This window comes from Paralichthys olivaceus, chromosome 1, assembly GCF_024713975.1.
Source record: "Paralichthys olivaceus isolate ysfri-2021 chromosome 1, ASM2471397v2, whole genome shotgun sequence".
In the NCBI taxonomy this organism is placed as follows: Eukaryota; Metazoa; Chordata; class Actinopteri; order Pleuronectiformes; family Paralichthyidae; genus Paralichthys; species Paralichthys olivaceus.
In genome coordinates, this window is record NC_091093.1 from 13868282 (window position 1) to 13892814 (window position 24533).

At 40.0% G+C, this 24533-nt stretch overlaps 3 protein-coding genes across 4 annotated transcripts; 1 reads left to right on the top strand and 2 right to left on the bottom strand.

Annotated features, from left to right (window-relative positions):
• Window positions 1–1294: 1294 nt before the first annotated feature.
• tfb2m (transcription factor B2, mitochondrial) lies at window positions 1295–6615 on the bottom strand. 2 transcript variants are annotated; one of them, XM_020080110.2, is made up of 10 exons: window positions 6444–6615; window positions 5536–5889; window positions 5075–5258; window positions 4761–4852; window positions 4482–4635; window positions 4059–4207; window positions 3690–3779; window positions 3394–3453; window positions 2912–3060; window positions 1295–2297 (listed from the first exon to the last, which is right to left on the bottom strand). In XM_020080110.2, the coding sequence occupies exons 2-10, from the start codon at window positions 5812–5814 to the stop codon at window positions 2108–2110; spliced, it is 1347 nt and encodes a 448-aa protein (XP_019935669.1). In that variant the 5' UTR covers window positions 5815–5889; window positions 6444–6615; the 3' UTR covers window positions 1295–2107. The 2 variants fall into 2 exon arrangements, with proteins under 2 accessions (XP_019935669.1, XP_019935670.1); XM_020080111.2 differs by having other exon boundaries at window positions 6448–6602.
• A 16-nt stretch (window positions 6616–6631) lies between these two features.
• LOC109625060 (saccharopine dehydrogenase-like oxidoreductase) lies at window positions 6632–15705 on the top strand. Its single transcript, XM_020080112.2, has 12 exons — window positions 6632–7163; window positions 8459–8571; window positions 9533–9613; window positions 11993–12122; window positions 12233–12282; window positions 12424–12554; window positions 12868–12985; window positions 13323–13442; window positions 13560–13616; window positions 13763–13874; window positions 14115–14196; window positions 14524–15705. Exons 1-12 carry the CDS (start codon window positions 6965–6967, stop codon window positions 14612–14614), a joined length of 1284 nt encoding a protein of 427 aa, XP_019935671.1. The 5' UTR covers window positions 6632–6964; the 3' UTR covers window positions 14615–15705.
• Window positions 15706–16424: 719 nt separating this feature from the next.
• gcfc2 (GC-rich sequence DNA-binding factor 2) lies at window positions 16425–24470 on the bottom strand. Its single transcript, XM_020079973.2, has 18 exons — window positions 24068–24470; window positions 23114–23215; window positions 22525–22743; window positions 22097–22345; window positions 21781–21881; window positions 21375–21517; window positions 21002–21185; window positions 20325–20448; window positions 20040–20091; window positions 19703–19788; window positions 19321–19520; window positions 19077–19221; window positions 18446–18567; window positions 18115–18191; window positions 17769–17835; window positions 17512–17658; window positions 17242–17378; window positions 16425–16722 (listed from the first exon to the last, which is right to left on the bottom strand). Exons 1-18 carry the CDS (start codon window positions 24390–24392, stop codon window positions 16590–16592), a joined length of 2613 nt encoding a protein of 870 aa, XP_019935532.2. The 5' UTR covers window positions 24393–24470; the 3' UTR covers window positions 16425–16589.
• Window positions 24471–24533: the final 63 nt, after the last annotated feature.

Sequence of the window (24533 nt, forward strand, 5' to 3'; positions counted from 1 at the left end):
AGTGCTGCAGCTTTGTCACCTGTTGCCACAACTGTTTGACGGAGCAGGTGATAGCTTTGGAGTTTTCATCTTTCGATGAGACCGGTCCAGCTCAATCCAGGGAGGATGGAAAGTGTCAAATTAGAAATAAATAAAATTGAACAATATCTGCTTAGTATCTATTTTCTTGTACATACCAGTAGGATTGCACCTCAGTTGAGGGGGAGGGGGGGACATGACATCACCATGCCATTGATCCTCTAGTTTATTTTCAAAGTCGTCAGCTGCTCATGACAAATATCCACATCATTCCAACTTGATGCATCACACTGTGTCCTCTGTAAAGTTGTTTACTCACAAAGAGAAATCATTTGATTGGCTTCCTAGATTTTAACCATTTATCCTAGAATAACAGATTTTTAAGCTGGTGAACATCAACAAATAACTGTACCTGTCTTCTCATACGTGTACCCCTGCTTCTATAACCTTATTTACTTGTTTACTTTTCGCATGCATTGTTATATCCAGATAGATTTTCCTGTTTTGTATGTTTCTGTTCTATATGTAGATTTATTATGCTTTACAGCGGTTGTCAATGTTATGCCTGACTCCTTTGTACCAGAGAAAGCAGCAGGACAGAATCATTTGCACAGCCTCAAAAATCATCAATTGCAAACTCACCCCCATTTCTGACATATAAGAACCTTGCATTCAGCACAGAGGTCTAAAAATACCCCAGGTCTCTATGCACCCTGCCAACCCCCTCTTAATAACGCTCCGCTCAGGGAAAAGACTCAGGGCCATCAAAACTAAGACTTTCCATTTCCTCAACAGAACTTACTGTAGAACCAACGAAGCACTGAATGGCTCCTCAATCCACACTTGTAATGCAATAACTACCTCTGATTATTATTGTTTTTTTGTATTTTTGTGTATTTTTAAGCAAATTTAAGGCAAATTGCAAACGAAGTATTTAATCTTCCTAAGATGCAGTTTTTCATTCACTGACAGAAACTTTCTAATTCTCTTCCTAAAAGCTCTTCTACAGTAGTAATATATCTGCAAACTCTTTTCCATGAAACCACTATCTAAACCTTACGACCTATATATGCACCCCTGCTTCAATAAGTTTCTTTGTTTTATTCATTTTTTCCCATGCATATTTATATAGATGTATTTATATGCATGCTTTTTTCAATAACAATATATATTTATTTTTTTAATGAGTTTACTGTATGCGACCAGTCTGGATAAAGCCATATTACTCACCAATGATGGTAAAACATAAAATAGTTCTGCCATTTGATTGTCATAATTTAGATTTAATCATTTATTTAAAAATTATATTAGACACACAACTTAAACATTGCTTAAAGCATGACATTTTAGACATACAGGAGTTTATACGTTCACAACCAAAATACAAAAATATACAAGACATGATTCTATACAGTGAAAAACTTCCTTTACATTTGCAATCCTCATAGCTGTGCATTAACCACACTACTACTGACCTCAAAATGTCAGTTTAGAAAATGATTTTAGAAGACACTTGCAGAACTATGTTTTGTGAAGCTGCTGTCAGCTGCTCTAGTATTATTTTCATTTGCATGAGCCGATGTATCCATTTTTTAGCCATCTTGGACAAGCTGCTACTGTGTTCATGCACGCATCCATCTTATGTTGGATACAACAAAAATAAGATGTTTATTTTTGCAACAATCTTTAAATCCTTTAATTTCTGGGACAATTTGATGAAAAGCAGACTGCATACAGTATCTTGTGAGATCCAAATAGAAACTATTTCTGATATAGTTTTTGTCTGAAATCTCAACTCATGGGAAACTTGGTTAAGGAAAACAGTCTGAGACATTTGAAGTTGTTTCCTCTAAAGTACATTTTCTTCATTTCAGTAACAAAATGTTTATACAGTCAAGTTGTTGATTTCATTAATGTTTTACTTATCTTTTATACATTTCTTTATGTATGCATATCCCACACTATATAACACAAACCTTTTTACTTAAATCATCATTTTGTCATACATATGCAAAAAGGTGCATAGAAAAATGCACCATTAGGTGTCGTTATTCCACAAATCTCTACATGTGACGCGTTTGACTATATTTTACCCCCAACCCTCTCTCTGTGTGTTCTCCAGGATCTCCTCGTAAAGCCAGCTCTGTGTGAACTCCTGGCTCTTGTCCATCAACTGGAACAGCTTAAGATACTCCTCTGGAAATACGTGTCCCGTCAGAATGTCCTCCGACATGCCCATTTCAGATAACAGCTTACTCCCGCTATCTGGTGACCAGAGACTAGAAGAAGAAAAGAACAAAACACCAAAGAGGGAGATGATCAACTCAAACAGCTTGCAACATTACTACAGTATGGATGCACTTGAGTCTAAAGCTGCTTTCAGACATACACTGAACTCCAGATATTGTCCTGAAATAACCAAGACGGGCTGATGTGAAAACATAAATGTCCTAGTCAGAGTTTTTCTGCCCCCCCCCCCACAGCAGAAGATTCTCAGGATAAAAAAGAGGTTTCATACACGTAGAAGACACAGAAGATGTCAACTTGAAAAGACAACAACATTTGAGAGCTTTTTGTGAAAAAAAGCTGATGCCGACGTCAATGTGCTGGAAACAAAAACCACAGCAACATTTATACGTAACATCCTACATGCTCTACCCAGGGGCCACCCTCCCCTGATTTTTCCAGAAATGTCCCTGTTGTCGGGAAAGCTGCGAACCTAGAGAATCTCCTGCTGCTTTTTTCCCCATTTAAAAGGTTAAGCACATAGAATGTCTACAAACAATTGTCCGGTCATTTTCCTGAGTTCATGTCTGAAAACAGCTCAAGTCTGGTTAATTCAACATGAGCAGTGTGTGGGCTCAAAGCCTGTGTGTCTGCTTCAACAACTTACTTGAGCCTGTCAATGAGCTTGACCTTCCTCTTTGCCAGACACTGTTTGACCATCATCAGCAGAGTTGAAGCATTAGAGGGAGTGAGGCCATCAGAGAACAGATCAGCTCGTGGACGCAGACGCACCAGGCAGAGGTGGTCATTGGGAAGCTGAGGGAAAAATGTTTATGTATTAATTTTGTTTCTTCAGTCAAGTTTAAAGTGAATTTAGAAATGATTCTGACCCCTGCCTGCAGAGACCAGTGACAGGACTGTGTCAGGGCACAGATCTGGGGAAAAACTATTCTGCTGCATTGAAGGTTATCAAGAGAACAGTGGCCTCCAGTTCTTAAATAGAAGTTTTGAACAAATCTTATTTTAGCATATGGCTGCAATATAATATAATATACAATATAATAACATTTTCAAAGGGGGAAGAAGGGGTGTGACTTTATTCCACATGTACCGTACATGTATGGCCATTGAGATCGCACTCTTCCTTACCTTGCCTTTAGGTCTAGGTACACCCTGTTTTGATGACTTTACAAATGATTCCCAGGGCTCCTACAAAGACAGAGATGAGAAGTTTGACAACTAGACAACAACTAATGTTGAATATGTGTGAAAACTTGACATTTTTTGTAGTTTTATTCCATGCATTAGCTTAAGGAGGTATATAATGAAATTATGTAACATGCTTTTGTCTGTTTTGACTACAAACTGCTGTTTAAATGTCAACCTAATTGGTTTAAATACATTTACATAATCCATGTTCTTTGCCACCCTCCCTCATACTGTACCTTGTGCAACAGATCAATGTCACAGGACATCTGCCAGAGGACACTGAAGGCTCTGTAGTTAAACATGCTGCCTGGACGTGCCATCAGTTTCTGATGAAGACATAATTTCAAAGATTTAAACCAAGTATCAAAGAAACTTTTAGATTATGGATCCATTTAAGCTACCAGATAACAGTCTCCTCAGTATTGACAAGTGATTGTGTTGTCAGCATGATCAGAAATGTAGTGTAGATCATGATGAGGGCAGATGGAACAAACTTCATCCTCAAGCAGACAAAATCAGATATCAGGTTATTCTCTGATCAGTACACTGACTGACACTCTTTCATTTCTAAAGGTAGAGGTATAGAAGCTCCAATTTTTTTTTACCAGGTATTCCTTCTCGCTCATGAAGATATTGAGCTCTACCCTTCCATATCTGTAGACAGACAGCCTTTCATACAAAGCGTAAGCCATCTTCAGCAGCGCGCCACGCTCATTACGCTGGGGCAGGATGCCCACCACCTTCACTGGGATGTCTAGAGAGAGAGACACAGAAATGCATTAACACAACCCACTTCAGAGGAACACTAAACACTGCACCGTGTTCATCTACTTCAATATGTGAGAGCTAAGTTTTTTTTTTTTTCAACCATTGGTGATTAATATTTGAAACCAATGAGCTGCTATCAAGTATTCTCGTTATCAAATATTACAAATAGACAAATAACAAAATTATTTTATATGTATATATTAGACATTTTTTTAGGTCTGCTGAATTGTTCACATGTGTGCATGTTTTCCTTTTCTCACCATCAGTCCAGCTACTCTCTGATATCCCCAGATCAGTGAAGAGTTTTTCACTGAACATGACAGAGGGCCCCATGCTTCCAGTGCCAATAGGATCTATTTTAAAGTAGTCACAGTGAACCACCTCCAGCTGACCATCGAGTTGACTCTCTAAATTCTGCAACATGAAAACATTTTGTATTTGTTTAACTGCTATGTGATGGAATATGATGAATTGAAATAGCACCTGACATTTACAGTGATTAAGGATAGAGTTTAAATTCCTAGAGATGTTTGTGTCACCTGTAGATCATGTAGGAAGGACTTCTCTCCTTCAAGAGCCACAACTCTCTGAGCTCCAGCATTGAGGAGTGTCCGAGTCAACACCCCAGGACCTAAGAAAGATAGACAAGCACACAGCCGATCAAATGTGTTGTTTCACTGACAAGAATAATCTATTGTGGACAAACTACTAATGATCAAAATATATAATTTCTCTATTGCATCCTGTTGAATTTTGATTTTTGTCAAATTGGATAAAAGATGCACAGTAAATTAACTTAATTCATACATTTACTCCTCCTCCACTCTGATGTAATCATTGCACAAATACATACCTGGGTTACAATCGAAGATAACACTTTTATTCTTCTCAAGTTCTAGATGCTGTGCCACTACTTTAGCCAGGTCTGGGTCCACAATAAAGTGTCGGATTGTTTTACAGGCCATAGCCCGACGTACATTCTCTTCTACGTCCCCGAGGTCCAGGAAGTCATACTGGCACAATGGACGACTTTGGACCTGAAGAAAAACATAAATGCATAAGGTGAGAAAACAATTAACATGTGAAATAAGCTGACAATATATTAGGATTGGCTGTCTTTTATCTGTATATAAGTACTTAACATATAACTATTATTTAGGTATTTTCCCATAATTTGCACCATATAAAGTCGTAGATGAAATATACATTAGTAAAACCATAGCAGACAGGTTAATTAATTTGCTCTACTCCATCTCAATGAGGTGTTGGAGGATGACTGCCTCAAGTGAAGCAAAGCCAAAGACGACTGCCTACCTGCACAGCCGCAGCCGACAGGTTCCTGTGTGCAAGTGCTGCGGACGGGGACGTCCTCTCTGTGCGGGGCTGCTGTGAACTTGAACCGAGTGTGGGCCGACCAGGGCCAGAAGAGAGAGAGTCTAGGCTGTAGGCCCTCCTATGAAGCACAGGAACACAGAGGCCAGGGGGACCCACTGGGGCCAAACCTGCCTTTCGCAAACAGGATCTACTTCTAATGGTGTTGCAGCAAGCAGAGCGCATCACCAGCTCCACCACTCGAAATATCTGGATGGACATGGTGCTGAAGCAGTGGAGTTTGACGACAGGGGATGGGCAGAGGGAGATTTAAGGCCCTCTCTAAGATGTCTCCACCTGGAGGAATAGAGAGGGAAAGGGACCAGGAATGTTGAGATTAACAACAGCAACAGACAATAATATGAACTTAAACATGCACCATCAGTTTGAACTGTACCTGTGTAACATGCGAGAATTCACAGACATATTATCGAAAACTGTTTAAACATCAGGCCAAGTGTTTACATGACCTATCTAAAATGAACAACGGACAGCTAAACTAATAATAATCAACTCTGAATATCTCAATAATATTGGATTCATGCTGTAAACAAAACCGTGTAACGGTGACTACATGCTGTACTGTTAGCACGTGTTCGGGTGAATCTCCACAAATGTTAGCTTAACCCGGTCGACCTCACTCACAGGAGGTGTCCACTGTCCACTGCGAGATCACAGAGTCACACACAGAGACACACAGGTACACACACCTGCCAGGCTCCATGTTACATGATCGTGGTGAACAGTTTACGGACGCTGCTAGCCACGTAGCTAGCCGTGCGCTAACGCCACTGAAAGCTACGGCACAAACTGCATTCATTGTGGTTCTACCGGGAGCAACGTACACATACCCACTTGTAGAATCTCTCGTATATCCTAATATCCCATCAGCAGTGATGTTTAGCGGGCTCGGGTCTGTCTGTTGGCTGGAAAAGCTCCGTGACATTGAGCCCTGATCATCCTGACCCCCCGATGCTTGTTTTTGCTGCGCTCTCGTGGAGTTGCACTGCGCACGCTGTTGACGTAATTGACAAGCGACATGTGCGACGACCAATCAAAAACTCGAGGAAGTTGTCACCCTAATATGCGAATTTAAAGATATAAATGACAAACGATCGTTGTTTTAACTCGTATTTCTGCTCACATACAAGCTGCTTAGGAAGCACATATTTAACATAACGCACTTCTTTACGTGTGATCGTTAAGGTAGCTAAAAACTACCGCTGGTGTTCACATCTGTTAGCATATTAGCATAGTGTGGCTAGGGAAGCAGAGACAGCAGCGTTGTTAAAAGCACAGACAGGCGGATCGCTCCACCTCAGTCCGTCAGACCCACACAGAGGTGAGCTCCTCCAGCCTGCCTCCTGTCACCATGGCACGCGTAGAGACGTCCTCCAGCAGGCCATACCACCTGGTTATCTTCGGAGCCTCCGGCTTCACGGGGCAGTTTGTGGTGGAGGAGGTGGCCCGGTCCGTGTCCGAGGGTCCGAAGGGGAACCTGAAATGGGCCGTGGCCGGCAGGAGCAAGCAGAAGCTGGAAAAAGTTATGGAGCAGGCCGCCGGGGTGCTGAGTACGTACCTGAAAAAAACCGGGACATGTGTGTGTTCCAGCAGGGAACGTTTGTTTATTCCATTTGTCCATCTGAGATCACAAGTCCAGTGAGTCTTCTGTCTCTGGAGAACTCAACCTGAAGGGAGATTATTCAGTCGAGGATGATCGATCTGAATTTGACACGCAGATTATGATCAGATTGACATGATGACTTTGACCCTGAACTCTAAAGTCTAAGCGAGGTTGCAACAGAAAGTTTACAATTTTTAAAATGGTCAATTATCACAATAACTGATAATAAATGCTAATTAATAAATCAAGCCATACCTATATTAAATCTTTAAAAAGTATGTATGCTCAAGATTATATATCTGCATTTGTGTACTTATTCTTGTTGTTGTAGAAATGAACACTTGCTGAAACTGCACCCAGCAAATGGTTGATATTTCTTGCTTAATACTGTAAAAGCTTAGTCAGAGTATATTTTCAGATGGTCAGCTCTGTTTCAGTATTCGATGACTCCAAAGATAGAAATTAGAGCTGCAATTAATCTGTTCTTTACCAGATCTTTAATGGCAGGGGGTGCAACTAACAGTCACAGTCAAAGATAAACAATTCATAATCACACACATTTATAAACCATTTAAATTGACAAATAATTGTGAAAATACGTAGCCATTGCTTTATTGCGTGATCATTTCAGCTTAATGCCGTTAATATGTGAAATATTTTACAAATACAAATATTTACTTTACACATTTAGTATGCCAGTAATTTTCCAGGGTGTCGATTTGTATCCAAGCAACATGCTAAACATGGAAAATCATGTCCAACACCAGATGAAGACCAGGGAGTGATTCTGCTGTCATGATAGTAATGTGAGTTTCCAGAGGATTAGATAGTTATTCTGTTGTGCCCTCCTCTTTGACGCTTCTTTTCAGGGAGTGTGCAACAGCTGATGGAACATCAATTCTCTGCCAACACACACACACACACACACACACACACACACACACACACACACACACACACACACACACATAATCTAGCTGACACGTTATCTCCAGTTTCTATAGAGTTTATAACATCCCCTTTTGAGGCCATCTGTATTTTATTATCAAACCTATTCAAATACACAAACACGCTTTCAGGAGAGGTTTTCTTATTGTGATTAAGGCAAATCAGCTGAGGACATTTATGGAGGGTTGACTGTTTTGCATCTTTGGTCTAATAGAGTTAATGCTGAGGTAACTGCATCATGAATATTTTTTTTTATATCCTATAACACCTATCTTCATGTATGTTTGCGTGCAGGTAAACCTGAGCTGAGGTCAGAGGTAGACATCATCGTGGCAGATGTAGGAGAACCAGACTCCCTGGCAGCCATGTGCAAACAGGCAGTGATTGTTCTCAACTGTGTGGGGCCTGTAAGTAGATGACTCCACAGAAACGTTTGTGCCTGTGTCCATTTTATCGTTACAACTTTGAAGTTTTGTCTTCTTGTAACGCAAACTGATTTTTCCTCATGTTATCTCAAGACATGATCACAGTGGCATCTTCCCTTTGGCATCAGTGTTCCTCAACTTTTCTCCAACTTTCTCGCTCTTGCTCTGTCTTTCTGTTTTTCTTTCTCACACACACACAGTCGTTTTCATTCACACAATGAAGGCCACTGACTTACAGCACACAAGTGTGGCATTGTCTTAGAGTCAGAATGGAGAGTTGGTTTCCAGCTCCACTGCTTCACGCCCTGTGCATCATTCAGGTTCTTGTTTCAAACTGAATTCTTTCATTACAGCCGAGTTTATACTAAGGCAGAGAGTTGAAGTAATGAGTTTAATCTTCAGTTTCAGTTTTTTTGTTGACAATACAAATCACATGCTTCTTCTGTATGAGCATAAAGAGAATAATGAGACACACCACATAGTATTATGTAAACCTCATGTCTTGCATAATATTGTGAAAAACAAACAGGGAGTGGTAAACTGAAAAAATGTACCTTGCACTGCAAGTGAATATGTGTAGCACAACGTGACTGTAGGGAAGCGTTTTTCAATTTTAACACGATTAGTAGTAGTATTATTACTACTGTTACTACAATCTAGAGATGGAGATAAAAACAAGGTCAAAGGTTTTACCTGTTGCAGTTATGATGTAACATTACACCATCAGACAACCTAAGATTACTTTGAACCTCTTGACTCACATCTAACACGTTTTAGTGCACTGCTTTATCTGATGTCCCACACTTTGTCTTAAGCTCTTATTTATAGATAATGGAGAACTGACCATTGAACCAATTCAGAGAGATAGTGTAACGATTAAAACAAGTTGAACAGTGTGTGAATTAATTTCTGTTTGTCTGTCTTTCTCTCTCTGTCTCTATAGTACAGATTCTATGGTGAGCCGGTGGTCAAAGCCTGTGTGGAGAATGGAGCTCACCACATTGACATCTGTGGAGAGCCTCAGGTATTTATAGCTCTGTATTTCTGTATTGTATTGTAATGTATGTGTGTGTTTATTTATCTTTGGCCTTTTATTGTCTTTGACACAAATCCTTAACGAGGCAGAAGTTTTTAATTTCATTATGCATGTGAACTGAAACAAGGCTGTGATATAACCCTTCACTCCGTCCATCAATAATCTGCCCAACTTGAAGGACTGAAGCTTGAAACCTTCTGTTTTAAAGCTTGAGTTACTGACCTACCTTCACTTCTCCTTTTGCACAATATTTCATTCATGCTGTCACTGGACGTTGTCCTGTAGTGCTTTGTTCCAGAAAGCAGGTTTAGGGAAAACTCTGTTCAAATTAACTCTGAGGGAAAGTTGAGGAGACTTTTCCAGAAATCTACAGTGTGAATTTAACTCAGTTGATTTAATAAGAAGTTGCTGCCAAAGCACAGTTAAGGAGCATATTTTATAGAACATTTAATGTCAGGAGAAGAGGATCCAAATCCCGGGTGGATAGGCAGTTTTTTTGTAATTCAAGACCCCCTCTTTACTACTGTTCCTCTTCTAACAGTCAGTCATCAAAGTAAAACTGAAGACAGTGATCTGTGTCTTCACAATCAAATGTTTCACATTGTGCACTCAACCTCAGCTAAAACTAAAATCTGTTCACTGACTTTGTTGACAACTCTGTGATTCGATGGACGTTAAGTCAGTTCCCTTGAAAAGAAAATCTTTTAATCATAAATCCATGATCTATCTGGTTTTACACACATCATTGATTTCTTGCACTGATGGAATATTCCTGATAGTTAAGATAAGATAACACTTTATTAGTCCCCAACTATTGAGGTATTTCTGACCATCCTCACACATTACATACTCCCCTCTCTCTTTGCAGCACCCAAGGTCAGGTTTTAGATAAGGGGCCAACCAACAGTACTTTGTAGTGTCTACTCACATGGACTCTCATATCTAACTCACATGCCCCAGTTAGAGACACTAGTGGCAAGACGTAAAGGACACAATGTGATTTAAGAATGCTTACTTTAGGCTTAACTGTTCAATAATATTCAAACACCTACATGTAACATAGAGATTGACAGAAATTCTAGCCATTCATGGATGTGCTGTTAGAATGGGTGATGCAAGTCGAGGAAGATGTATGGGGAGGCTGTGGGTGACATCTTTAGACTTGGGGGAGACAATTGCTCATGTAACTCTGTTAGTGTTTGTATATTGTTCCACCTTGTGGTGTCCTTGATGCATCATGTCTACATTAACATCTTCTGCATATGACATCAGCTGCTGCCTGAGTTCTCCTTTCACCAGCTTCCAGAAAACTTCACTACACTGAACACTACACCCACTATAGGAAAATCGTTATGTGAATATATCTGAGTTTGGATGATTGTTGTTCAGTTGAAACCTGTAGTTTTAAAACGAGTTTTTAAATATAGGCTACATTTAATCTCAACTTGTTTCAGTTACTGTTTGGATCTACTGCATGTTCATGTTGAAATATAGCTGAATATATAAAATATGCTGTTTCAACTACAAAAATCATTTTCAGCTGCAAATCATCGAAATCATCAGGCTGTTACCTGGTGGACTGTGAGGCCACAGTCCTACTGTAGGTCTATAAATAAGCTGTATTTAACCTCGTCTGGTTATTTCACCCTCAGCTGCCAGCAGCTCTTATTCCCAACAGGTTACAGCTGAATATATTTAAAAATATGACTCAACAAACAGTAGGATTCTGGCACTTTGTCTCCCATTAAGGAAACTGAATTTTATTAAAAAGTGACTGGACACACTGAATCAGGTGTAAAGATTTTGACCTTCTTTTCTACAGCTCAGGCTCTTTTTCTTTTGTTGCAGTGTGTTTTATTTATCCTATCACTTAGCATTTCTCAGGGCTGGACTCAGAGGATCAGGCCTCAGATTTCCGAACATTGGATTTAGCTGTTGTTTGTGTTTGGATTAAATTGGAGACGTGCTGACTTTCATGCTGTAGCTCGTTAGATAAAATGATCTGTCACTTGGCTGCAGGACAGCAGTTTATCCCTCACTGTTAGATGCCTGTCTCCTGTAAAGCAGCTTGTCTCACTGAAACAAAGACAGCACTCGGAAGGTCCAACATGAAGTCTGTGTTTTAAGGCTGTGTCTCTTAGGCTTACATAGACTTTGAAACTATACAAACTATCCCACCACTTTTGTGACAGGTTCAGGACAAAACTTGTAAGCAACAGTCACCTTCATATCTCATATGAACTCCACTCTTATTTGGTATTTTTGAAAATGATCCTCACCACCATTTCATACCGATTGTTAAAAACGAATTCACTACCGTTAAATCATTGTTTGAAAGTTTGAATTGATTTGTTTGTCTGTTTACAGTTTCTAGAGAGCATGCAGTTAAACTACAGCAGCCAGGCAGCTGACAAAGGTGTTTACATCATCGGGAGCTGTGGCTTCGACTCCATACCTGCAGACATGGGAGTCCTCTACACCAGGGACCAGTTCAAGGGTATGCACTTTCTCACATGCACATTCAGTATAAACACATGCACACAATAGCATTAAAAAAAACCCTCTTCTCCCTCAGGACACTGATATGTAGATATGTATCATCCACAGGTACGCTCACTGCAGTGGAGAGCTTTCTGACCGTCGGCTCAGGACCTGATGTATGTAACGACATTTCCCATAAGTCCATGTAGTGGATTTCTTTACACTAAGTTTTCATGTTTATTATTGCATCAAATATTTTCTCCTTCTCTCTGTGTGTGTGTGTGTGGTGTGTGTGTTACTTTGGTTTCCTCTATCAGGGCGGGTGTATCCATGATGGCACATGGCAGTCTGCTGTCTATGGTTTTGCAGATGGCCCGAAGCTGCAGAGTCTAAGAAGGAAGTTTAATCACAAACCTCTGCCTACTGTTGGCTCCAAGATAAAGCGCAGGTAGGTCGATTAATAACTCAACTAACTAAGCTGACGAAGACAACTTGATACCTGCAGTCATGGGAGTCTGCAGTTATAATGTGGGTATTTGAAATGTGGGTCTTTGTCCATATGTATTGAGTAAGGCATTTTACCTTTAAAAAATGTACTTGTCAATGGTCTCTGGTGGAGAAACTATGTAATGATGACAGTTTACCTCGATTATATAATTTTAAGGTCATTATTTCCTGTTACGTATCTGCGGAAACATACTGATGTGACATATGTGATGAGATAATAATAAGGTTTTCTGTGCTTGTGTGTGTATTTGCAGAGGATCACTGTTCTTCAGTAATGAGATCCAGCAGTATACGGTGCCCTTCATGGGCTCTGATCCCTCTGTTGTGAAGAGAAGTCAGCGCTTCCTGGCAGAGGAGCATGATGCCTCACCAGTCAGTCTCTTCATTTTTTTCTATACTTTCATTTTCCACTAATGATTAACATATACATTGAATTCTTAATAGGCTGTTTTTGCACAGAAGTATCATCAAGAATAACTGAGATTTATAATGATTGTAAGCTTCTGGAAAAATATGGCTTAGTCTTGTGAATCAATCTAATGAGCATATTTATATGGAAAAACTGGAATTAATAACAAACAATAAAACAAGCGTGTGTGTAGGAACGATACATCATCACTGTTCTTTTCAGTTTAAGACAACATGCATTGTGCATATGACTACCTCTATGTTTCTATGGGGTTAAATAATCTGTTATTATCTACTCTAGGTTCAGTATGGAGCTTATGCAGGAATTGGAGGCATCGGCAGCATAATCAAGCTGCTGTTTGCTGGCATGATGTTCTGGTTACTGGTCAAGTTCAGCTTTGGGCGCAACCTGCTCATCAAGGTAAACAAACTTACAGTGCATATCAACAATACCATCTCATATTTCATACCTCACATTTCAGAACTGAATATTCTGCCTATTAGAAATCTGTCTGTTGTTTGTCCCCAACCTTCTCAGCACCCAGAGTTCTTCTCCTTTGGATTCTTCTCTAAGGCCGGACCAACTAGAAAGCAGGTAAAGTGTTGATACCACAGCAAATTAGAGGCTTAGATATTCAGTCAATACACCAATTCTTAGTCCTAATAAGCTTTGGCTATTTAAACATGTTAATAAGACGATGTTTTGTTGTTTTATTTGTTTTTCATCCATGTGTGTGTCAGATGGAGGCCTCGTCCTTCCAGTTTGCATTCTATGGAGAGGGATACACTGAGGGCGAGGACCCTTCGCAAGGGAAACCTAATGCCAAGATCCGTACCCTGGTTCAGGGACCAGGTAACTGGATATTTTAAGTCCTCATATAATTCAGGTTTGGTGCTTGATTTAACTTGGGTTTCACTCAAACAGTATTTAATGTGTGGCTTGAGATTGGCTGTATAATTATATAATAATTTTTGTAACACAGGAACAAAAACCATTGACTGAAACAAACCTGTCGTTTGATGAGGTCGTCTGACCTGTTTAACACCTTCCTTCATATGTCTGTCTGTTTATTTGTCTTTCTTTTACAATCAGAGTGTGGATATGTGGCCACACCCATTGCCATGGTACAAGCTGCTCTCACGATCCTCAATGAATCCACAGCTTTGCCCAAGAAGTGAGTCTTATCACACCACAAATCTGCCACATACTATATATATATTTATATAGATATGCGCCACACCTGCAAATGACTGCAGGAATTGGGTGAGAGACTATCTGTGAATAAACAGATTAGAGTTAAATTTGTGCATGCAGTTTTTTTTAATAAAAGAAAAATAGAAGCTGCATGGATAATATTGCTACAGCATATTCATGTCAGATTTTTAATAGAACTGTAGTTTATCATCAGGGAATTGCAAGAAAGTCCATTGATAACTTTTCGTTTTTGTATGAAATTAATTTATATTTATATTCAGTTCATCTTTTTATCCTTCGTTTCCAGGGGAGGAGTCTACACTCCAGGAGCTGCGTTTGCAAAAACCACGCTGGTCGACCGCCTCAACAAACACGGCATTCAGTTCTCCGTCATCTAAAGTTAGTCCCCTCCCTGAGGCCGTACTCCAGGTTTTCCGAGCACTTACTAACATGGATAATAAAAACTGGGAAGTTTAAACTTCATGAGAGGGTAATCTCTCAGATTGAGTTCTAACATCATTGTGGTTAGTACTTTCAGCATTTATCCTTTTGGTTTGGTCAGAAACTTGTCAGTTTTCTCTTGGCTTGAATGTACTATTAACCCTCTGCTTTAAAGACAAACAGCAAGTGTAGAAGTGAAGGAACAAGTATGTGTGAAGAGTTTTAAAATGTCTCCAATGACTCATTGAAAAGAAGATTTGGCCAGAATTTAGTTCCCTCCCTGATCAATATTTCTCTGACACTGTGACCAATTAAAGATGCTCCTCAGTTCTACATGGTCATGTGTGCGTCTGCCTTTACTCAAACATGAGTAGATGATCAAAACTCTCCTGTTCCTTTTAATTACCCATAATGTTAAACCATAGTATAGCAGGAAGATGGCTTTATAATATCACCTGTAATGATCACAGATAAGACAGGACTGGAAAAGTAGGTTGAGATCAGTGCAACAGATAAACATCTGTAACACAAAGAAAAGCTTCTTCTACAATCTTTAGTTGTGTGTTGTCCTGGTTGCACACAGTAGCTTGATGTTGTTGTTCTGGTTCAGTGAAGTGAAGCTGTCAATAGACAATTAGAAATCTGCTGTGTGTGCACGTACATGCTCGCCTTGCCTGGCCTAGTCCTCCTACTCTCTGGAATGTTTGGGTTTTTTGTAGCTGATTGTTGCTGCACTTCTTCTTTCCAGTGTTTGCTTTTTGAGCCTTGTCAGAAAATGCATCCAGCTGTTTGTGCACAAAACAGCATGAGTTACTTCATTAAACTGAACAGATCCTCTGCTGTTTAGTTTACAGATGTGTGTTCAAAGTTTGGGTTTGTTTGTTTGTTTGTTGGTCACATGGACTGGACTTATTTTCAACCTCATAGAAAAAGGTTGATCTCAGTTCAGACTTGTTTTTGAGACTTTGAGCCTCATGTGCATGTGGCAGTTTTGATGTGTTTTGCTTTGTACGGGCCTCGTAAATAAAATCATCTCTGATAACAGAAACAAGTCTTGAGTCTTTCTTACAGCTTTATGGGAAAGTCAGTAAGGCCCTAACATGCATCCAGGATTAACTATTGTGTTCATTTCATGTATGGAGGCAAACTGGTGTAAAACAAGACAAACGTGTCCTAAGGCTTCATATGAGGTTTTAATGTTTTGTAAAATGTTTTGTAATTTCGCACTGTTTGGTTGTGTAGTGATGACACATCATAGACATAAATCCAAATGATTCATGATGACCCAGGTGAGTTTGGGATTTCTTGTACTGTTAAAGTAGTTTAGTTCACATTGTGTACATAACTGAGTAATAACCTTAAAACTGAATCTTTTCTTCTACTTGGATCATGGATTTAATGCACCTATAAGGACTTTGCATTTTTCACAAATTCTGACAAATCCCCGTCCAGCAGGGGTCTTTGTGTTTGGAGTTTGCATGTTCTCCTTGTCTCTGTGGATTTCCTCTAGGTACTCCGGGTTCCTCCCACAGTCCAAAGACATGCAGATTGATACTACACTGACCATAGGGGTGAGTGTGAATGGTTGTTTGTCTCTATATGTTGGTCCTGTGATACACTGGCTGCAACTTGTCTTTACAGTGAGGGAGTTTAATCTTTGAGAAGTGAATTCACAATACTAAATTCAAAATGAGTCCACAGGAATCAGCAGAAAGTCACTAAAGTGTAAAGAATGACGGGGAATAGAAAGATTCTACATAAAACTCATTATTGACAAAATGCAAATATTTATTCATAAAAATACAGTTATCTCATGTACAAAACAACAAAAATGTCATGACTAAAAATAGTTTTTACACATTTCTTTTAGTTGGTTCCTTGGTTTATCATTTGTTGCCATATATTCTATGTGTAACCACATTTAACATCACTTCATTCTGTGTCTTGGTTCAGCAGCTGATGAGAGTAGATGACATCTTCATAGTGGTATTTCTCTGCTATGGCCATGATGGAGTCATTGCACCTGATTCTGCTCAGAAGCTGCAGCACTTCAACCACAGCAGACCTGCAGTGAACAGCAAATATCTGAGTTAGAGAATTCCAGTTATGATCTTGTTTATGAACATATGAACCTAATGCATGATCATTCATAAAGTTGACAACTAAAACTGAAAGATCTTAATTGTGATGCTGCAGATGTCACACGATTAGGGAATATGAAAGCAGGTTTTATATTCGTGCTTATGTTTGTAACCACAAACATGCAGCCTCTTCAATAAATAATGAACTTTTGTTTTAAAAGGCAAAAAATGATTTGATCTTCTTCAGTAGTTACTCAACCAATAAAAAAATAGTACAAAGAATTTATCTGTCAAACTAAAAACACTCCTACATGATCCCTTGAGTAAATCTAACTTGAATGTGGAACGTACTAGATTTTTAAGTAACCTTGTTCACAACGACCAATTTTGTTAAAGCTGGAGGCAGAATAACTTGATAAGAGGGTTTTTTTTCTCATTTCATGGACTAGGCTGACTTAAGGTGATGGCAATTTAAAAAGTTTTCTTTCTTCTGTTTTTATTACCTCGTGTTCGGATCTTTAGGAGACTGCTGTTTGCAGATGGTATGAACTTTTTGAACAAGATGGTTCTCAAAATTCTGGAGCTGAGGCAAACAAGCGCTCACACCTTTGAACCAAGAGAGCGGAAGGCCATCTCCAATCTGGTAAGAGGAGAGGGGAGAGAGAGAGTAGCATAGGTTAAGAGGGGAAAAGACCAGAGAATGAGAGGAAGAATCAAAATGGAGACTGGTGCATAGATACACATTCCATATTAACAATATAAATTCAAAATACCTTCTTGCAGGCATGGTTAGTATTGTTGGGTTGAGTCTGACTGCACAGAGTGATCATCAGGTATCTGTTCAGCAGTTTGTCCAACATCAGTTCCTTTAGTAAAGTCTCAGGAAGCAGCAAAGCCCATTTCCCCATGTTACCTAGTAGCTAATGGAAATACAAAACAACTCAGCTTTAGCGCCCCCACCTGGTACAAAAGAGACAATATAAGATACACAAGTGTTCTTTTAAACATTATTTGTTAGAGAGAGCAGTACTTTAATGGCCGTCCAGAACTGTTGTTCTCTGAAACGACTCTGAGGAGTCAACTTGTCCTCTGAGAACCTGGATAGAAAAACAAACAGCATAAATTAATGATATCATAATTTGACACCATTTTGATTGACCTGACTGAAAAACTACATCAAAGTTAGTCACTGATCTTTCAATTGTATCTAATGATTGAGCAGAGACGTGAGGTAAAGTGGATAATTGGTCAAGACAAGAAGAGACGTTACAGTGTGCTTAATAAGACGGACACTGAGGTGAAGTTAAATGTGCTTTGTCACTGCAAGTCATTTAAGTGAAGATGGATAAATTTCAAGTGGCAAAAACCAAACTGACTTTTTTGGGTACAGAGGGATGAAGACATCTTCATCAACACAGCTCCTCAGTCTCCTCACCACAGCCTCTATGAACGTCTGCACAGGACACAAACACACATTGTTAACACAAACACGTTCATACGCTGTGTATATGCTAATTATCGTATGTTTACATGATTTTGGTTTAAAGTTTTTTCTATATAACTTAATTGTTAGATATAAGACATTAATTTTCACTGTAAATTAATTTTTAAACATTAAAAATCAACTTAAAAAAGGACAGGATAGAAGCAGGATGGTTTCTGCACTGATTAATACATAGAAACCTGATGTACAAGTGTTCACTCTACCTTGACTGGTTTGCTCTGCTCTCCTTCAAAGATGGAGTAGTCCTCCTTCAGGCTGTGACACACATCAGTGAGACAGACTGATTGTTGACGGGACATGGGGTCCCACACCAGCTCCACAAAGGCTAAGCATCAGAGCAGAACAAAGACAGACAGAGAATGAGGCTTCTGTAGTTTCTCACATCTGTCGTCTAATACAAGCCAAAGAGGTGGACGGAATGTTTAACGGTGGGTACACAGCAAACATGACAAATCACTCAGATCTGAATGCTAGCCTGATTTACAACAATATTCCCAGAGCATGCAGTGGAAAAGCAAGAAGTAGAGAAGGGAGATGAGAAACATTTTGTGCATGAAGAGGACAGAAATATTGTTGATGTAGTTACTAATATTAACATATCATTTTCCAGTTATAAAAATGTAGTTCCCAGGCACTTGTCTGTTCTCACTGTAGCATTAAGTAGTTTCAAACAATCTCTATTATGGTTTCTAGTTAGATTTCCCTTCAACAAGTCAAACCTATAGAAAATAGGGTTAATATATTTATCTATTAAGTCGTGTAAATGTACATTTGTCTGTAGAACAGTGGGAAAAAGTCAGAGATCATGCCTGAGTGTGCGAGTGTGTGTGTTACCAGTCATTTTGGGTAGGACAGTCTTTTCTATGACATTAGACAACGTCTCTCTGTCTGTGTTTTCAAGCTCCTCGTGGCCATGTCCATGACAAAAAGTCTCCACTGCTGAGAACCATGGGAGGTTTTCAAAGTCCCCACTGGTATCCTGAGACACACAGACAACCATAACATTAGGCACACAAAATGTCATGTGTTGTGTAATGTCGTGTGAATGTATTCACTAAACCTCTGTTTGTGTGCAAACCTTCAGTGGGTTCCACATCAGCAGCTGATGTCTAATGATCGGGTTCAACAACTTTGGCAGACACAGAGAGATGTAGGCACTGTGGTAAGAGTCAGAGTAAGATCCTCTCCATTCTTCAAAGCGAGACAGAATCTTTTTAACATCGCAGAAGTCATCCTGAACGTCCGAAAACAACGCCTGGGACCTCAACATGATATCAGCTGGAGAGGAAGCAGAGAGTAGAAGAGTGAGTGAGAGAAAAGCAACAAATGGATCAGTGACTCAGCCTAGACATAATACATTTGGATTTGTATCTGTTTTTATGGTATAACACTTATTGTTAAAGCTGCATTGTTAGAATAAAATGATTAGGCCAAGTTGAGTCCAATCAATTCGTACTCACCCTTTTTCTTCTGTAGCTGCTCTTCCTCTTCTGCTGAAGGTAGGGAGTCCTCAGGAATATCAAAGTCTTCCTCAGTGCTCATGTCCCTGCAACACATAAGACAGATATTGTATATGTATGTAAGAGTAGATCAGAGGAGCTATTTAACTAAACTTGACTATATCCCATTTTTCAATATTGGTGTACTGGATTTTAATAAATATATTTTGTAGCCTTTTGTCATTTTCTATTTCAGAAATCTTGTAGATTTAGGGTATGATATATTTAATATAGCATCTAAAAGAGCTATTAACCAAAGAAGGAAAATGTGTCATGAAAGATATTTTATTACACTCACCCTTGATTTTCTGATCCATTGGCTGAGCTTCCACCCTGCTCCTCTGTGCTATCTGAAAAATGAGGTGAAAAATCCACTTAATTCCAACATTGCATCTGGATTCCATTTTATCTTCAATATCTACAGCAGAGTTTCTGCATAAAAATGTTCCTCCTGGGAAACAATACAAAGAAGGACTAAACCAATTTGACTTATTTGGTATCTTGTTGTTGCACTGACACAGTGTTATCACCTGGAGAATTGGCCCACACTTTCAAATGTTTAAAGTTTAATCATCAAACTCACAGCTGAGCTGTTGCAGACGCTCTGCCTGCTCCTTGACCTTCTGTCTTCTCTGAGCCAACAGCGTGTCCATCTGGTCAGACAGCAGAGTGTGAAGCTCCAGCTCCAAAGAGTTGATCTCCACAACCTACAGTCAACACATTTTTCTCAGTCAGAAAACTATCACCATTCATCTTCCGAAAAGGGGGTCGTTAATGTTTCCTACAGGCTGCTGGTGCAAGACAAAATCTCTTGATTGATGAAGAGTATAACATTTAATGGACAGACATTATTCTCCTTTGGTTTTCATCCAAGATTTGACAGCTGACTTGGGCCACAACCAACTGCTGGGGCTGCTCTGGTTTATCCAATGTGAGACCACTGGTCAGGTCTTAGAATTAAAAAATACTCAGCACTCTTGCCTTGGGTTTGTAACTTTCTGGTGACACACTGATTGTATTGATTGAGTCAAATAAGATCACACCAGAATAAAATCATAAAATATGGAAATCCTTTCAACAACATTGGCAACCAAACCCTTAAGGCTGGTTATCAGCCTCGCAACCTCAAGTCAGGCTCCACCACCAGTTCTCACTGACACACAGTTGACTGATAAACCAATAAATGCATTTTTATATTCAAAGATGATGATAGAGTAGAGACAATAGCGATAATTTGGAGAGACTCATTCATTTTTTTACCTTTTCCTGCAGACACTCCAACAAGTTGTGAGCATAGAGGGTCATGCTCCTGTAGAACTTCAGCTGCCTCTCTGAGGAACTCTCACTCAGCGCCTCCACTGAGGTTGTAGCACTTTCAACATCTCCCTCCATCTTCCTCAACTCTGCTTGCCGCGCTCTGTGCACCTCCTTCAGGGACTCCAGTCTCAAAAGAAGAAAAAGAGAGGAAAGTGAGGAAAACTTGTTGTGTATGTTTGATTACATAAGTACTGCTAGGCACCGAGAAGTAATAAATACAGGAGAAAAGTAAACATATATGAGCATGAAAAATACATCTGAACCAGACTGTTATACCACTTATATTGAATTTTTTTATGGTGTGATATAAACATACTTTCCAGTGATCCTCCTCTTGACCATTGAAACACTGACAGGAGGAAGGGTCTTTGGGATTCTGACCCGTGCTAGTCTCGTCTTTTGTCTTCCTCTGTTTCGTCTGCTGCTGCCAGAGCTGCTGGACTCACTGCCAGATGGGCTCTGAGAGGAAGAAAACAAGAGGATAAAAGGACGTCAAACCTGCTGAGCAGAGAGGAGAAGCGACTCTGCTGGTAGAAGTCTTCAGAAACAGAAGTCTAAGACCAGCTGCACACTGGTTGTGACAAAGGAGTAATCCAGAAAGATTGCAAAACAGAAAAGTCACACGAGAAAATGAAAACCTTAAGAAAAAAATAGAACGTGTAAAAGACTTGAACAGGAAAAAGTAAATAAAAGACAGGAAGATGTTTCATGGACTGTCCTACCTGTCCTCCTGGATGTCTCTTGACTCCCTTCCCAATTTGTGTTTCCTCCCAAAGTTCTTGCTCTTCCCCATCAGTCCCTGACAGACTGCCATCACTCCCTCCTAGATTAAACATACAAAATTGTACAGTATAAAAGTGATCACAAAGTGTTCATTCCATGGTACGCAGGATACCACCAATACAATAATATTAGATTAATACTGCAGCTTTTTAAATCTACGATTTGAGAGCACATACATTTCTGCATCCGAACATACATAACATTTAATCATCCCCTTCCTTTCTCCCCTCTTCCCTTTCCCTCTCCCTCACATACCAATCTTCTCAGCAATCCTCTCTCTGATGCTCTTCAGTCGTGGTGCAAACTCGATTCTTCTCTCATGATCATCTGGTTCATCATCATCATCGACTCTTTCTTCATCATCGTCGTCTCTGCTGTAGTGATCTGGGGTGCTACCTGCGGAGCTCTGGCCATTTCTGCCCAGGGAGATGTACTCTTTCTGGGATCGAATGGCCTGACGCTGCCTCTTGGCTGCCAGGATCGCCTCAGCGTTGGGTATACGCACTAATTAAATCAACAGACAGTAACATGCATGTTAATTAATGCACAGGAAAATGTCAGCAAAACAAATACAAACTTCCAACCAACCACCCGTGAATTTAAAACCCCAAAATGCACACTATCCATCTGTGAGTGTTGTACTCTCTGACATACACACAGTAAAGTCCACCAAAAACACACACCTGGTCTAGCAGAAGAGCGGCTGGAGTCCGAGCTCGCTGAGGGAGACCTGGCACCACCTTCATCACTGTCATTGTCATCTTTCTTGCTGTTGTTATCATCATCATTACCATCATCATCATCTTCACTGTCATCACTATGGTACAGACTATGTGGTGAAGACTGACTGTCAGAATCTTGCCTGGGAGAAACAGATGGTGGGGCACTGACACCAGCTGGGCCTGGCAGAGAGAAGTGGGAAATATTTGTATGTATGAAGATGTTGTCCAACACTATTGCATAATTATCTTGACAATTGCAGAGATATGTTGTAAATCTTTGCTTTACTTGGGTTTAATCACATTAATAACTGAAACATGTTAAGTTTGTTAGCTGAGAATCCTTCTTATTTGAAACAATATTCCTCTGTAAGAAACAACATCTGTTAACATGCTCACTGCTAATACATTGAGGTGTTCTAGTGTATATTCAAGAATTTCTACTACTGCTAAATACATTAACAACATAGTGAATATATGCATTGGTTATTGTCACAGTGTTTAAGGGTCATGAGCATTTTTTGACATGATCCATTCATGCAACGCCACCTACCTGTGCTGTGGCGGGTCTTAGCAGGTGAAGCTTCCTTCTTCCTGGCTTGGAACAACACCACTTTATCAGAGGACTTCTTCAGTTTAAATGTTGGTTCTTCAGCTGAGACAATGAGAAGAAAACCACAGATCAGTGAGCACCAACATGCTGTACAGTGTTACACCCTGTCACAGTACACTTATTACCTCTACCAAGGAGGTTCTGGTTTTGTCTGCATTTGTTTTTTGTCTGTCTGTTTGTCTGTTAGCAGGAAACTATTTGATGGGTTACCAACAAGTTGCACGCAGCTTTATCAATCCTTGTCAGTTCACAGGATTGTTTGGAGACACGTAAATATATCTAGTAATAGCTATTACATTTGCAGGAAATTATGTATTATGTTCGTAGTAGTCAACTGCTATTGAATTTGTGGGAATTGTATTATGTGTGTGGTATTATTGCATTAAAGGCTGCCGATTTGTACTACGTTTGTGGGCTGTTATTACGTTGGCAAGTGTTACAGGGCCACTCTAGTTTTACCAATAAAGTAGTATATGTATAGTAACTTTATTACATGGCTACAAAGCAAGAAACCAACTAGTCCTACATGAGAATAAAACTCAACTCTACTAATACTTTGAAGTACACACAGCTTTATCTATTTAACTCAAGACAGAGTCACTAACTAATACAGGACCCGTCTGAGCAGATGATGGACTAACTTAAAGTATTTACACACAGTGTTTAAGGGTCATAACTAGTGCCTCCTGGTGGTCTGGGCTGAGTTGACACTTTACCAAAAGTAAATAACATCCAAGAACAACAATTCTGATCTAATACATCCTGTCAATACGTCTTAGTTATTTCCAGCCTTATTATTACAGTACACCTCCTCAGACACAGGCAAACTCATGTCATGTTTCTTTGCCTCCAACGTTTGTTTCACGTTCACCAGCTGAGGTCCATCTTAGTTACCTTCTCTGTCCCCAGAGAAACTGAGGGCAGTGTTTGTTTTCTTTTTCCCTGCATCGTTCCCCCTCTCTTCTTTTCCCGTTGTCACTCCCATTGGCTCTGCCTCCTCCCCGTCGCTGCTGTCAGGCGAATCCCTCCTTGGAGGCGTCGACTCCGGCTTGGAGCTGCAGGAGATCCCGCGGCCCGGGGCCACTTTGACCAGCTTATTGAACCCAGCCGGAGGAATCTCAGTGTCGCCTCCATCTCCGCTGGTCCCCCGCTGGTCCTCTCCGTCGCTGGAGCTTTGTTTCCTCTGCCGAAAGTTCCTCCGGGGCTTTTTGTTGAACATATCGCTGCCCACTCGTCTTTCAAGGCACCGGGTTGTAAACTGGAGGTAAAAGTCCTTTGCGGCAGGTCGCAATTTGCTTAAAGAAGTCGCGAAATGTGACGTGAAGCAGCCGCAATGCACTGTGGGAGATGTAGTAAGCTT